Source organism: Mchenga conophoros, linkage group LG15 (genome assembly GCF_057382185.1).
Source record: "Mchenga conophoros isolate Kocher_MC1m ecotype Shallow Benthic linkage group LG15, M_conophoros_male_GT1.1, whole genome shotgun sequence".
Taxonomy (NCBI): Eukaryota; Metazoa; Chordata; class Actinopteri; order Cichliformes; family Cichlidae; genus Mchenga; species Mchenga conophoros.
In genome coordinates this window covers 37401200-37417650 of record NC_140540.1, presented here as the reverse complement: position 1 = coordinate 37417650, position 16451 = coordinate 37401200, and the positions used below count along the sequence as shown (strand labels likewise).

Here is a 16451-nt window from a genome sequence, read left to right as displayed (position 1 = left end):
CAAAGACGCACAGATCAAAGATGTAAGTGCACATGGAATGTCTGTTTTATCGTTTTCGAAAACATTTACAACTATTTGAGACAAATGGGGAAAAAAGGCAACAAACAGAACTGACCTACAGTTTGCATCCATTTCCAAAATGTTACATAAATAAAAATCCATATTTATAAATATCTCTTTTTTTTATAAACATATAAATAGATTTTAAACATAAATACATTTATGCAGGGAACGATGAAGTACATGAATGTACAGCAGCAGCAGCAACAATATACAGCTTTGCGGTATGTAGTTTTTTTTACACCATTGTCCGCCATGTTGTACTACCCATCTGTGTTTGTATCTGTTGACCATGTTGTATGTTATACATATATGTACTGTATATATGTATATATACCTGCATATTTATTGTATATATATGTCTATATTAGGATTTTGTAGTATTGTCATCCAAGTCTTTGTTTATGCTGGTCATGGTGACTTTCGTACCATAGAACAATCATGATGAGTTTTTCTTTATTTTCCCCTTCTGGTAAGAACAAACTCAACTTTTGTCATCCAAACAAACACGTCGTCCAGAGATCTAGAAAAAGAGAGGAAAACAAAAGCAAAAGGTTAGACAGAGTCTTTCAAGGTCAGCCTCATAAACACATGTTCATTTATTCGATCTTTTGTTAACGTAATACATGTATCAGTCAGGGAATCTCCAAATTTACTTGTTGGTTCTTTACTCATTAACTCACTTCTCATCTAACCACTTTACTTTAGATTAACTCACCCGTATGGTGTTAACCAATGAAAAACACACTCACCCATTGTTAGTCACTAACACTCCCCCATAGGGATGTCAGAGTTTACCATAAAATCGAAAAAAGGTGTGAAGCTTCAGGACTAATCGTGTGTCACTTAGATTCCCCAGTACTTAATTAACCCACACAGCCCCCTTTTCAGTTTATGTTAAAAACACTTAGTGAAACAAATGTGTTTCCAAGAAACATCTTGACAACCAAATATGTGTGTGAATGTGTCTCTGCAACCCCACTTCCGTCCTCGATATCTCCCTGCCCTTTTTCTTAAATGTGATATATTGTTCTTGTGTTATAGAAGCAGATGGGATCATTCATAATGATGTGCACAGATACAAGAGTGGACTTCCTAAATGCTCACTGGTTTCTTTCCCATACATCAGCTTAAGCGGGCTATCCACTTAAACTGATGACTAAGACTATCCTGTTCTAGGAGGTAATATCTATCTACTTAGCACTTTTAATTCTTATTCTCATTTTTATTTTCATGTCTATTTAAGCTTAATTTATAACAGTATTTATAACAGTATGTTTGCACTGAAGCACCGCAGCAATTTCCTAATGTTGTAAACCCGCTCAACATTTGGCAATAAAACCCTTTCTGATTCTGATTCTGATTCTAATGCTAGAAGGTTTAGGCTTGATTATTTCCCTAGATTGAATATTTCTAAGTCAAAGGCAGTAGTGAACCACAATATTTTCCATAGCTGAACCATGCAATGCTGCATAAATACATGTGTCTTATGTATATGACAGATAATCCTGTAAAATCATCATTTAACTGCGAGGAATACCAACAGGAAATTATAATAAATACAATATTAAAAAATTGATTATTATGTCCATTTAATTAACTAGGCCATTCTTTTTTAAAATCCCTGATTGTAATTTGTCTCCCTTTTATCTTTCAGCATTCATTCTTTCATTTCATTTCACCCTGTTGCTTTTGGGCTCTGTTTACATGTCACTGTTTGCTGCTACAGTTAATGTTGCATAATGTTAAAGTGGGACTGATATGAGCGACCACTCACCATTCATTGCAGCGCTGCTCCAACCCTAGCATCCCATGCCGCTGATGGTGCCTATCCTGTCCATCTTGTGTCCGAAGCAGCCACTCCGTGACGAGGAGCCAGCCTTCTTGCTTCCCGATTTGTGTTTCCTGTTTTGGGGTTGATCGTTGAGGAGACGAGCCCACATGCCTCTGGCCCGGGTGTCCACCCGTAAATCGCGCAGTAACCGTATCCGAGTGCGCACAGCGTCGAGCCGTCTCTCTCTCTCCTCCGACTCCAGAAACTCCGTCAGCTCCTCGCCCAGCAAACTTCTAAGAGACTGAAAGATAAGAAAATAAATAAACAATCTCTCCCTCAGGCAAATAAATTGTGCAAAGACAAATGCTTTTGATGAAAGTGAAATCTATGGTTTGTGCCCGTTTCAACAGAGTAGTCATTATATGCTAAATGTTTGAGGTAAACCTCAGCTTGGCATATATTCTAACGCTTTCACAAACGTAATGGCCGGGGGGACGCGTTGGCATTTTTCTCACAGCACGGCACTCAAGAATCCATTAACTTGTATCATCTAACCAAAAACAACTTTGGAAAAGATCCACGAGAGGCTCCAGTCATGAGGTTCAAACCTCGAAGGAAACCCCTGAAGAAGAGTGCAGTACTTCTGTTTTATTAAGTTACCGACTCTGACACCTCGCTCTCAAAGTGAAGACAAAAAATAAACAAACTTAAAACAGGTGCCTGTAGCTTACTTATCTGTTCGTAAAGTAGACTGTAACGAAGACCTCCAACACTCCAAATTTTACTGAGCTTAGAAAATAATTACAACATTATTTCAAACGAGTATTGTTTTAAAGGGTCAGCTTTATTCAATTCTATGCGTAATTGCGATTTTACGCACAATTTTGTTTTGGTTTGGTAAATCTTATTTTGAGTACAAGTAATAAATACATAAAATTCCAAAAATGATGTTGATAGTCAGTATAATAGCTTTTCAGAGTTATTGTAAACTAAGAATTTTAATGTTTTCCCCATATGTGGTTTCATTTAAAAAAATCGCATATGGGCGATTTAAAGTCTAAAAATATCACAGGGATGCTCGGAAACAAACTTTCACCGGCTGTTTTGGTTGCATGTCACTGAACATGCCGTCTGTTTGTAAATAAAGTGCAAGTGGACAGGGGTGTTACACTCTGAGTGTGGAAAAAGAGAGATTTTCCCCAACAGCTTAACAAGAACCAAATTGTGAAATATGATGCGCAAAGCTACTGTCCTGGAGGACCTGTGCCACAGAACAGCTGCTGCTGCTTCTTCAGTATTCAGCTTCCAGCAGCTTCAGTCCAAACCAATCAAAAGGTTCTCCTGGTCAGTAATAACAATACAAGTGACTTTTTCTTACCTTCTGCTGCGCTTGAGTTAAAGGTTTTGCCCCCATCCTCACTGAAAGTAAGGTGACCATAAGTCCACACGCTACAAAGTATGACAAGTTCATTTTGACAAGTCTAGCAGTTGTTCGGGGATTCCTCTGCGCTGCAGTTCAGATCGAAGGACGTTAGCTTCAGCCAATCAGCTTCTAAACACAAGGAGAGTCCGTTTTTTACTCCAAAGCTCCTCAAGTGCTTCTCTAACTCTGTGTATTAATCCTCGCCGCTTTATAGCCAGCCCATGGTGATGTCATGAAAACCTGCGTAATGGTTCTCCTTCCTCGCCTATTCACTGTTTTTTGTACCTGCCTCTAAGCACGTCATGCCAGGGATTAATTAAATGCAAATGACACAAGCTCCGGTCATCGCTGTGTTAGAGAAAATGATATAGGCTATAAGCTATCAAAAGGCACAGACTTTAAGCTTTTAGACCTCTGGCTGAGATGCAACAGCTGAAACCAAAGGTGGTTTCAAAGGCTGCGCGTCAAGAGCTGAAGAGCGACTTTGGCAGTGAAATGAATTCTAGGATGCCAACCGTCTGTGCTGCGGAACATCTTAAAAAGACATACAATATGCTGCGCGTGGATGACATATCCTGTTTTCTTTAAGCGAAAATTCAGAGTCTGCTGCTGGAATTAAAGGAATTAGGTCATTTTTTAGATACCTTCCAGAAATTCAAATGTGATTTTCTTCATCTAATCACTTTTTTGGAAGGCACAAAGCGGAATTTTACCAGAAATAATTTGATGTGTTACTGCGCCACTCAAGCCCCGTGTTTTTCATTTATTTTTTTAAAGGGTAAAACTTATTATTATTATTATTATTATTATTATTATTATTATTATTATTATTATTATTATTATTATTATTATTATACAGAGGAATGCAAACATACAGAGATGGAATTATTAAACAACCCCATTAAGTCATTTGCTCGACGTTATTTACATCAGAGCATGACATCAGCTAAGGGGGATTCACACCGAAAAAACCTCAGACGGTTCATGCTGATTCATAAAAAAACAGAGACACTCATTATAAGTCATGTCATGTGTCTGGATGTAAATGGCAATTCCCCATAAACCTTTTAATTAGATGGTTTTGTGTTTCATGGCGGTATCTTACAGTTTGTTTTCTGTCTTTAGATCAGGTAGTCCACTTACAGAGAAGAATCTCAGAACTACTGTGGCTACTCCAACACACACTGGATGTGTGGGACTGTTCAGACAGTCACCCCCAACTCAGAAAGGAGGCACAGACATGAACCCTAAGCAATGATTACCACACCAGTGTCCAGAAATAATTTATACTGTTATTCTTGAATCAAAGTTGGTATGTCACTAAGAAAAGCTGCTGCTTTCTTAAATTTTAGCCTGTGAGTCTGCAGAGTGCCGTCAATATGCAGGATATTTAACCAGCGATACTTCTATAAACCAGGAGGAGGGTGACTCTGCACAAATGAGTGAAACTATACAGAAGTCAATATGTTTATACTTACTTTAGGCTTAAAAATTGGCATTAGCTGCTGACTCCAACCAATGAGTGACGATGGGTTTTCATACAGACTATGTTACTTTACCACAAGTCCAGAGAAGAACAGTTGAATGGGTGTCGGTATAAAATCTAGTGTAAGAAAAAGCCTTTATGGCTCACAGCCTTTCAACCCCTCTTACTGGTTTAGAGAATGCCAATCAACAAAGAGCACTCTCAAGCTATATACTTCTATACATCATATCTATAAATGAATGCTTTTTCATTTTTAAAGTGTTACAAGTAAGTCTTACCGGAAAAAACTACTGTAGCACTAAAGTGTGTAACAAATTTAGCTTTAATCTGCAGCTGGGGATTCTTTTTTTTAACATATAAATGAATGTAGTTGTATTTAAGCAATTTGCACCAGGTTTGTCTACTTTTGGCAGAAAACCAGAGTTTTTAATTTAGTGTCCAGCACTGCTGCACCTGTTTTATGTCAACCAGTAATGACTGGTTTGCCAGAACTGAATAAAGGAGATGGCTATAGGGGCTGGGAATATGGTGGAAACACCTTGGTGGAAACACCTTGGAAATGTCCAAGAAAAGTTTCTGATGCTCAGGATTTTTTAAAAAGGAACTCTGTAAGAGAGTAACCCTTCTGTAGAAGTGTGACACATGCATGAGTTGCTTCACTTCCAGGGTTGAGAGAGTAGTTTCTTGTTAAATCTTAAAGTTTGACCACACATGTTTCAAACAGTGTAAACCAAGAAAGTTCAACTTTAAAGAAGCGTTTTTGATACTGCAAACAGCCTGACATTGATGTATAGTTGCCTAACACTCGTAAGCTCACCCACGGTTGGTTACATATGCCGTGTGACCTGCTTTAAGATATACATAGAACTGTCACTATTAATTGGTGATATGCAGTTAGAACAATGATGATCTAAAAATGTTTTAAAATAAGTTGCAATCAATCACTAAAACACTTAAACGGCATGTTGTCAAGGGAAGTTTAAATTAAAAAGTCACCTCACTGAGAATAATTGACCAATTTAAAGAATATGCGCACATTTTGAGACAATACAAAAACCCTTGTAAAAAAAAAAAAAGATAATTTTTGCAGTGTGGAGTGTTTCTGGAGCAGTCGAGGCCCCACATAGTGGAGCAGAAATCTCAGGCAGCACCATCTGTTTTGGAACACAGAGTGGCAGTATTTGCTATGCCGAAAAGCGAATACCCCTCAAAGTCACATGTTACTGGATCAATACTATACTGTAAAACTAAGTCATTAATCAGCAGATCGCCAGCATTTGAAAGTCCTATAAAGGCTTTTTAGAGCAGATTTGGCATATGGAAAGTGTATACCTGCATTTTTTTGCAGAACATATGTCATATTTATTGTAGCAGTGCTGGCATACCTGCCAAAAAATGTCAATCAGAACGTGTGTTGGATTTGCATTGAATCGTGCAGCAAAAACGATGTTTGGATGGCAGCCAGCTGCAGTGTCATCATTAGGTGTCCATGTTTCAACCAATACTCTGCTTTCTTTTTGGTTGCACACCATAAAAAATGATCGTTAATAATAATAATCACTTATGGTGTGTGTTAAAGATTATGACTTTGAAGGCTAAATAAAATACTGTGTGTATAATTAGACAACATTACTCTGATAAAGCATATAAAGTATATGGTTTTGCCCTATAAACTCATAAAACAGAGATGTTGATAAACTGAACAGATGAACAAGATGACTGGCCTGTGATATATGATGTAATAACAGAGCAACATGCATCCAGACTTTGCTTCTCTTCAAAGACAGGACACAAACATTACAATGTCACATTTTCCTTCAGTCTAACAAACTTACTAGACTCATCACTGTCACTACATGCAGAAGTTCTCTTAATTGCTTGAAATGAAAGTAATGGACTTGTTTTGGCTATATAAAGCTATAAAAAGAAAAATATAATGAAAGTTTTTATTGGACTCTGAAGTCGGAGCAGTGCAAAAAATTAAAATAAATAAAAATTAAAAAACAAGGGCTAAATATCGGACTGTGTAGACGATAGTACAATTAGAAAAAGAGTAGAGACAAGTTTGGAAGAGCTGATGGGAGAAAACTTCTTCTCTCTAAAAGGCACATGCCAGCACAGCTTAGGTTTGCAAAGTTGCATCTGAACAAACCACAAGACTTCAGGAACAATGTCTTTTGGACAGATGAGACCAAAGTGCAGATGTCTGACCATAATGCACAGCATCACACTTGGCAGCTCACAGCATATCAACACAAAAACCTTATACCAACTGTCAAGCATGGTGGTGAAGGGGTGCCCAACTGTGGGAGTTGGGCACCTTGGAGTCATTAGAGTCGAGCTCTTCTGTATACCAAAGTGTTCTAATCAAAAGTGATGCCATCTGTTTGACAGCTAAGGCTTGGGCCAAATTGGGGTTTGGAACAGGACAATGATCCCAAGCACAGCAGCATATCTACAACAGAATGGCTCAAAAAGAAAGGAATCAGGTTGAGGTTTGGACTTTGCCATAGTCAAAATCCAGATCTCAACCTGATTGAGATGCTGCGGCGAGACCTTAAGAGACCTGTGCATAAATGAATCCCAAAAAAACCTAAATGAACTAATGTAATGTTGTAAAGAAGAGTGACACAAAAACACTTCCACAAAAACATAAAAGGCTGATAAAGACATACAGAAAACTTCTGTTCCTTAAGTTATTGTTGCTGAAGGTGGTTCTACAAGTTATTAAAATTACAGGGTGTTCTTAGTTTTGACATTATATTTACTTTCTGAAATGACAGTAATAAAATCTGCCGGAGTAAGGTAAGCTGTGGTGATGATAAATAGCTCTTAATTTTGCCTCAATCAGCCCAACTTGGCCCTACCTCTCTCCAGCACTGGATCCCCACAGGCCTGTGTTCTCAGCCCACTGAATGCCCTGCACACCTGTGACTCAAAAAATAACCTGAAGCTGAACATCCTTAAAACAAAAGAGCCCATAATGGACTTCAGGAGGCACACATCGGTCCACTCCCCTCTTATTATAAACGGAGAACGGTTGGAATCTTTCTCCACCTTCAGGTTTCTGGGCACCCACCTACTGCCTGGGTGTTTGGTAGGCAGGGGCCACACCTGAGAACAGGAAGGCTGTGTAGAGGGTTATTAACACCACCCCTGGAGGCCACTGCCAGATCCTGCTGTATCAGGAAAACCCGTGTCATCACAGGTCACCCCTTGCACCCTGCCCAAAAGTTGTTTTACTGCTGGTCCATGTTGAATAGAATAAGTTAGTGAGAGTAACAGAAAAAAATGTAGATGAAATTTGTCATCACAACATTTGTACTCATGTAGTCCAAAAACTAACTAAAATAGTTGAAGGTTGTTCCTTTCATATAAAAAAATGTTGAAATAAAGAAGGCTTTTTAAATCATCAACAGGATGTACTTGTCTGACATGAGTCATACTGTTACGTCTGAACTTTTATTGCTGTTTTTTTTTGTTTTTGTTTTTTTTCACAGTGTTGATGGCATTTATATTGAAACATGTTACTCTTTAGTGCAAAAAATAATTTAAGCTGAAAATAATCAACACAGGTGCATCACATCACATTGCATATGTGATGTAAAATATGTTTTTAGCAGCTACTGCTGCTAAAAAGGCCACTCACACTCCAAGGTAACTGCAGTAAAGATGTTCAATTGCATGGAAAGTTATTTTACTAATCCGCTTTTACAACAGCAATATGGTGCAGCTGAACTCTGCTGACCTTGTGTCCATGATGACATCTTTGGGTTTTGCAAAACATTTTTCACTGATTGCTAATCCCTTTATTTTGAATTTTAACAAGTGTATGACACATTCTTTCTTCATGTCGCAAGTGTTGTGTCACAAGTTTGCCTTTTTTTGTACAGTTTAACAATGTTACACACTTTTCCCAATGACATCACATGGGTTACTGAGAGCACCTATTTTGCTATGTCCTTTTGTACTTCCCCCTTTTTCTCCCTGCCTTTCCCACAAACTCTTATCCGCTCAATTTTCAGTAATTTTTTAAGCTTTGATGTGGCTGAATGAAAATGAAGCAGCCTAACTTACTTGCACCAGGAAGCTATGCAAACGTATGGAGAGACCATGTGTTGCAGTAGCCGTTGCACTGAGTGTCTATGGGAGGGTTGAGTGTCTTGATTCCTCCTCTGGGTTTATGTAAGACAAACTACAAGGCTGTTATGGTCCTATAAATAAAGGTTTTATTGCGTGTGGAATTTTAATGCTTTTTACACAAGTGCTCTGAAGCCTTTTGCATGTGCCAACAAACACGCTTGCCTTTATTGGCAACACAGGGCTACTTGACTAATGTACACAAAATGCGTATGATGACTGTGTAAACACACATGTTTTGGAATGAACTAGTTTTAGAGGAGGTAGGGTCTCCTGTCTCGATGTTTTTGATATTATAGGGGTAGGTACTAATTTCAAAAATGTTAACACTTGTTTTACTGTGGAGCAAACTCACTAGTGCATCATCATAAATATCTTAATACTGTGAAAAAAGTAAATTTTTGTACTTTAGTACAAGTAAAGTGTAAAGTGACTATAGCCTATAGCTCATCAAATCAGAAATCCAGTTTCTCAAATCATTAGAGTAAAAATGCCCATCTGTAATGATCAAAAGTGTGTTAATTTATATACTCAATTTATAATTTATATACTAATATGCAAAATACTCCATCATGCGGCGTGGCATGCAGGTGATCAGGTTGCTTTCTGAGTAAAAGGGCTTTACTTTTGAAAAGTGCAGTGGAAGGTGGTGACATCAGCTGTTAGACCTCTGTGCTTTGGAACCAACTTCCAGTTTGGGTCCAGCAGACAGAGCCACTCTGTACTTACACTTGAAACTCTTTTGTTTGATAAAACTTATATTTCCGGCTGGATCAGGTGAATTTGCTGCATGGAATATTTTTTTAGTCCTGATATTTTTGTGGAAAACTTATAACCTAAATAAAAATGTAAAAATGCACCCTTAGCAGTCACATCAACATGCACATTATATGTCCCAACCAAAGACAAACTTTTTGTAAGCTAATGCAGGTGTCACAGCATGTGAGATGAGTTTTCCTGAGAATGGTGGAAGCCCTCCATCATATTGTGTACTGCTGTTCATGCATGAAGCCAAACACAAGGCATAAAGAAACCACAAGTGGAATACAGTCATATGAACAATAGAGTTTTATTGCCTATTCCAAAGCATGCACTTGTGCTTTTACTTTATTGCAATTCCATAACCAAAATATACTGATGTGTTTTGAGCAGACATTGAGGTGACTAATAGGGGAAAAAAATTTCAGTCACTTCAGATTCAGATTTAGCATCTCGTGATATCACAGGGGAGCCACCGTGGCATTATAATTTAGATGTTCGCTCAATTCCAAGCATTCCTAAGAGACACAGGTCAAGTTCCTTGTGAAGGTTTAAATGCAGAAATAGTGCAGTTCTTGTAACAGAATGACGCTGCCAGCCATTTGGCCTACTATTTGTATATTTATGTTGTGTGCCAAAAATACTGTGTGTAATTTTTTGCTCTCATGGCATATTGCCTCAGTCAGAAAAACATTCCAATCTGGAGGCAAGAAGACAGAACATATGAAAATGCTCTTAGGTCAAAAGCTATTCTTACCCAGATTTTTGTTTTCTGGACCACAAAAGATGCTGTCTGGGTTTTAATTTACTGGGTTTGTGTTTAGCCGTTGAAAAGTCTGTAAATGGACATGCACAAATTGCTAACATGGCCAGATACTGAGCCAATGATTTCAGCGTGGAAAGATGTGAATGCTCATGACATCGTGTTATAAGTGGCTACAATCATAATTCATTAATTATTCACGTTTTATAATCCCCTTATTATTATTAATGCCATCGCCAAGGTTACTATTACCATTAAAACCATAAAAGTGAATAATATACAGGCTGTTGGAGAAGCATTTATTCCAGTGTTCACAGCATTACCACACATACTTGGTGGCGGACATGTTATTTCAAAGCTCTGGTGTGTCACTTTTTCAAACCATGTGGAAAAATACGTGTTTGGGGTTTGGGTTGCACAAGCTGCGACAAAACCACATGGAAACAGGGCATTTTAAAACAGATATATAATCTTGGCTCGACGTTACAATTTTTTTGCTTGACTGTAAATGGACTTGCCTATTGCCAGACAAATGCCACTGCACAAAAACACTGTTTCCCTAATGAATTTTTTTTATTCGAGACCAATATTTCCCCAATATCTCATTTATTAGTGATTGCTTTTAAAACTTATAGTGAGTCATGAGGAATGTGGTTTTTAACAGCCGTTTTTTTTTTCTTAACCCAACGGAACATGTTGCTGCAGTGCTCAGCTGCACCACACCATCCATTCATTTTCAGAACTGCTTATCAGGGTCACAGGTGGGGCTGGAACCTATCGAAGCTGTCACAGGACAAAGAGAGGCCACCTTATTGAAGGGCTGCAGCTTAATACAAACGAAAGGGTGCAAGCAGCGTACACACATTAGCATCATTATGTTGCATAAGCAAGATAACTGCTGCTTACACCATTAGTAAGCGCTACACACTTCTGGAAACATCCCAGAATACTGATTGTCTAAACTTTCAAAATAAAATGTCCAGGTGAAACATCAACCACAAAATCCAGTGCTTTGTTAACAAAAATCCAATTTACAAGCCATTATTTGTTTTTGTGCACTAATGTGTTGGGTCCATCTGTGTGCTACCTACCTTGATGATTTTAGTGGAATTAAAGAAAGAGAATCTTTAAAATATCCATCAGTAATATAAACTTTGGACTGATTGTTCAACACTGCTCACTTGATGACAAAAAAAGGACCAAAAAAATGTTGAACTCACGTACAACTAAAAAACAAACAACAAAATAAATATATAAATTATTCTAAAAGGCCATAACACATCCCTGGGGTGATGTCACCGAACATCAGCTAAATTAAAAATCCACATCTGCAGAAGCTTCACGTGAGATCACTACTTTACTCTACTTGAAAAACAACAAGGAATGTGTTTCGGGATAACCACAAAGGAAATTCAAAGGCTTGGAAAAACATTTTACGACATCTAGAGGATGTTTTTTACCACTTTAAATGATTTGTCAAAGACTCTCAAACTCTGGGAGATGATTGAATGTTGGGGTGGGTACAGTTTCCTCTGCGGTGGGGTAGGGTGGGCTGCCCTGGGTCTTGTGGGGCTTGGCAGTGCTACCGTAGGCCCCGGTCTGGATGGACCTGGGCTCCCTTGCCTTGGTGGGTACCAGAGGACGGGGGTGTCTACTGGGGTCAGCGGGGGAGCTGGCCCTAGGGAGGGGCATCCTCCCCTTCCTCCTTTTCCTCCCCATCCCCGGCTACCTCCCTCTTCCCGCTCCACCACACTCACCCACACAGGTAGGGCCTTGGGGTGCGGGTGTGTCACCAGGGTGCAGGGGAGACATTCCCCCCCCTCTGTCCCCTTCTGGCCACCTGTGCCTCAATTTTATCTCACAACTTAGACATCCACATTACTTACACTCTCATAACACACACATATATATAGGGCCTTGAGGGTGGGCACGTTAACAGCGTCCAGTGGACGGTCTGTGTTCTCAAACCGACCTCTGGCGCCGGTGCCCACCTCTCAATTTTAAATCCATGTAGACATTGAGGGTTCTCGGGAAGGGCCGTGCTAACACCTGCTGCTCTCTGGCAGCAGCACCATGCTCTCCCTTGTTTTAAATGCACTTTAGAACAACACACAGCAACACTACACATGAGCGGGAGGAGGGAGGTATGGGGTCTTCACGCACCCCCGTTCTCTGCTAGCCATCAGGGCGGGGGGCTGGGAGGAGATGTTGGCTGTCCGATTGGCCTCCCTGCTGCTGCGGAGCCTGGGACGGTCTGCTTGCCTCCACCCCGGGGGGAAGGGTAACATCTCTTGGGTCTGGGTTCTGTTTCCCCCTCTGGGGGCGAGGGTACCTGGACCCGGGGTATAGAGTATGTTTGGGGAGTGTGATTGTGTGTACATGTCCATTTATGTCAATCCTTACGTTGGGTGAGTGCTGAGTGTTTGTATATGTGTGCATGAGGGTGGGAACGCATGTTTGTGTCTGTGTGTGCCTGTTTGTCTGTGTCTATATGTCAGGTCGGGTCTTAGACTCCACCTCACCACACTCCCTGCCAGTGACTGATGCCCTCAGGGGTCGGTGCATTGGTGGTTCTTGGTGTTCTTGGTGTCTTGGCTGGGCACTCAGGTATGTACCAGCTCACTCCCGGTGGCTACCTGGCGGGGCCTGGCGCCTGTTGCTCGGTCAGGCCTCCTCCGGGGTGCGGGGGGCCTCTGGGCCTGCGGCTCGGTTCACTCTGGCACAGCTGGCTGCCGGCAGAGCCGGTGGGCACGCCGGTGCAGCCCCCTCTAGCTTCTGCTTGGTGGCTATTGGGTGACGCCTCATCTGGGGATCCTCAGCCCTTCCCATGAGGGTGGCACGGATGCCCCTCCGGTGGTCCTCCTTGGGCTCTCGCACTCTGAGGCCTCTGGATGTCTGGGGCCTGGATCTCCTCCATGCCTGCTTCATGCCCTGGGGGACGGGGCTATGGCTCGCTACATCCTCTTGCAGACCATTACATGTGGAAACCATTTGAATACAAGCGCGCTGATCCACACAGGTATGCACACGGGTGTTCACTGCTCGTAGACTTAAATTACACCTTTCTTGGCTGCTACTTCAAAGCACATTGTGCGCTGTCTGTCCTGCGTGCTGCACAACAACATTGAATATTTAGTATTTACTGCTGTTTACACTTAGCTAGATTAATGCAATGGTGTTGTGTCTAGTATGTTGCTTTGGTTTTTTTTGCTTGTTTTCTATTCTTCTTCTCTCAACAGGTGATCCAGGAGATTTTTTTCTTTCTTTCTCCCCCCCTTTCTCACTGTCCCTCTCCCCTTCTGTTTTTCTTTTCCTTCCTCTTTCTTTCTCCCTTTCCTATCCCTCACTCATGTCTGTCCTGTCTGTATCATCTGAAAATAAAATATAATAAATAATAAAAACAAAGGTCGATCAAATGGACCAATACGGCAATGCCACGATGATCCATTTGGCAAAGTAAATCCATTGGGTATCCTTGTTGGTCTTCAGACAACAATTCTGATGGCTAAAGAACCAAATGGGACAGGCAAAAAAAAAAAAGGAAAAAAAAGACTCAAACTGCACAATTTCCCAGTGATTTCACAGGATAATAGAATGACAGGTATGCTCATAAACTAATGTAAGAATAAAGTTTGAAGTCTTACTTTATTAAAGTCAGAATTCAAACTTTTGCTCCCAGAATCCTGAACAGAAATGTCATACCTCCAAAGTACTTTTTTTTCAGCGGCTCTAATTCTCATCCATAATGTCCAGATGTATGTGCAGAAATTACTTAATGGCCATTTTCAAAGCCATAGGTCAATGAACAGGTGTCAATGGGAAAAATAAATCCTATATAAATAAAGGTTGAATAAAATAAGAAAATGAGTATAAAAGCCTATCAGACTCCATAAAAGCTTTCACAAACCATTTTGTCCTCTGTTTTAAAAATGCTAGGGCAACAGTAGAATAACCTCATTAGTGTCTAAAGGGAAATCTACAGAAAAGATTAGCATTTATATTTGATTATTGTGCCAGTCCTATTATTAATAATGCATTTGCTGAGATGTTAAAGGCTTCTGCGTAAACTTGGCCCAAAACGACGCTGTAATTATTTCAATTTGCAAAATGAACTTCGAAAACTAGTAATTTGCTCTTTTACAGTATTTATTAAAAAATTAAATACTGAAAGTCTTACGTCAATCCTAGTTTGACGTAAGAAGCTCAGACAGTGTTTTCACTAATTTCAGCCGGTTTTTGCTTTAATGGTCCAGAATCTGGCAGCTGGTTTAATTACCTATCGGTGGCCATTTTGGCATACATATCCTTAAACAATAACCTAAGCTTTGTGGCTGCTACTGCAGAGAACAACACTTGTGTATGATGGAATCTTAAAAAAGCTGAAGGGATCAAGTATGTGGATTGCTGATGTATAACTTGGGTGTGCTGATCAGTATCCACAAACTGAGTGAAAAGCATTTACTTAAGACCTGCAGATAAAACGGGCATTAGCATAGATTACCTTGCGGTAGCCCCTGATACAGCTGGATTTCATGGGTTTCGCAGAGATTTATCAGTATGGATTTTCCTTGTTATATGCTGTAAAAAATTACATATTTCTTGTAAGTCCTCAGTTCTCAGATATATGTTCTCTGTACAAATATGTCAAAAGCCAAAGAGCTTGTTTTTGCTTTTCATCGATCATACCACTGAACTTCTTTCCATGTTAACCTAGATTGCCAGATTCCAGTGAAAAACTCAGCTGGAAAAGTGAAAGAATGTTCTGGCTGACTGGAAATGAGGTGCCATTATGGCTTTGCTTTTCACTGAAACCTGCATTTACAAGTCTAACTGCAGCTTGGAGCTGTTATAGCCACTTGCACACCAGACCAATTTCAAACCAGATGAAACATTTGACAAGTGACGTGGTGACCATGTGAGGTCCAGCCCAAGTCAGACAAACCAAAGCCAGTCTGGCAGTGGGGTTTTCAAAATAACCTTTGCTCCTACCTTTCATGTGTCGTCTATTCAGTTGGTGATCTCTGACGTCAAGTTAGATAGACGTGCGCAGAGGCCACACAAGTCTATAATGAGAAATATAATGTAGATCAAAATACAGGCTCTTTATATTTACAGTATGTGTCTGATTTGCATCTAGAGTGACTTCTGTGTTCTTTGGAAGAGTAAGTGTGAATGCCTTGGTGAACGCAACACATTCAGTGTGTTTAGGAGTCTGGATCTGGCTTATAAACTTGCTTTGCCTCACTGTTCATTTAAAGTGCATATGTATGACCTGCTAGATATAATCTTGTTTGATCTTGTATATTTTATTTAATTACATGACCGACCCTTGAATGAGTGTATACTGCTGAAAAGAGAAGGCAGTGAGGTCTGCGATCCTTATCCATCAAGAGAAAGCTGTTGGCCAAAGACCTGAGAAAAAGTTCCTAGTCTGACGGCAGTTAACTTTACAGTCAGAAGCTAATTCAATAAAGATCTTTTTCATCCAGTACTCTATAGCTGAGCCTAAAATGAGAGCGGATAGGAAGACAGTAACCCAAGAGCTGGGAAAGGGTGTCTGACCTGCCACATTAAAGGCATACTCAGACTGCCGTCAAACAGTGTTAAACAATCTTCTCTCAACCCCTGGTCACGTACTATACTGGCCATGAGTGAGTTGCGCCGTGACCTTTGGAGACCCTTTTGAACAGTTTTGAACATTATGTCTGACTGGAACTGAATCATCAGTTTTTCCATATCCAGATTAGCCATAAGCACTATATATGTTAAAAATCCCAAGAATTATAATTAAATCCCCAAAATCAATAAGTAGAATCAAAGCACTTGCAAGTAAAGTTATAACATATTTAATGTTGCATAGCACCAGAAAAAAAATGACTTATTTCAGTGACCGAAAAACAACACGGTCGACTTTACTAAACTGAGGTTTTGGTATTTAATTCTGCCTTGAGGTAAATTAATAGCTGATCCAGAAGCAAAGGCATTTGAAGGTCACTGAATTCATATTGTTAATTTATAAAGTTTCTTTCTCAATTCAACAGTAGTT

General features: G+C 39.9%; 1 protein-coding gene across 1 annotated transcript; it reads right to left on the bottom strand.

Moving 5' to 3' along the window:
- nppc (natriuretic peptide C) lies at positions 1-3508 on the bottom strand. The gene is made up of 3 exons (XM_085246893.1): positions 3213-3508; positions 1838-2135; positions 1-583 (listed from the first exon to the last, which is right to left on the bottom strand). The coding sequence occupies exons 1-2, from the start codon at positions 3303-3305 to the stop codon at positions 1863-1865; spliced, it is 366 nt and encodes a 121-aa protein (XP_085103019.1). The 5' UTR covers positions 3306-3508; the 3' UTR covers positions 1-583; positions 1838-1862.
- Between the last annotated feature and the right edge of the window lie 12943 nt (positions 3509-16451).

Excerpts from the sequence above, each read along its gene's own strand:
- nppc (XM_085246893.1), bottom strand. The coding sequence starts at position 3,305 with ATGAACTTGTCATACTTTGTAGCGTGTGGACTTATGGTCACCTTACTT. Across the intron at positions 2,136-3,212 it reads TAACTCAAGCGCAGCAGAAG|TCTCTTAGAAGTTTGCTGGG; the intron begins GTAAGAAAAAGT and ends CTTATCTTTCAG.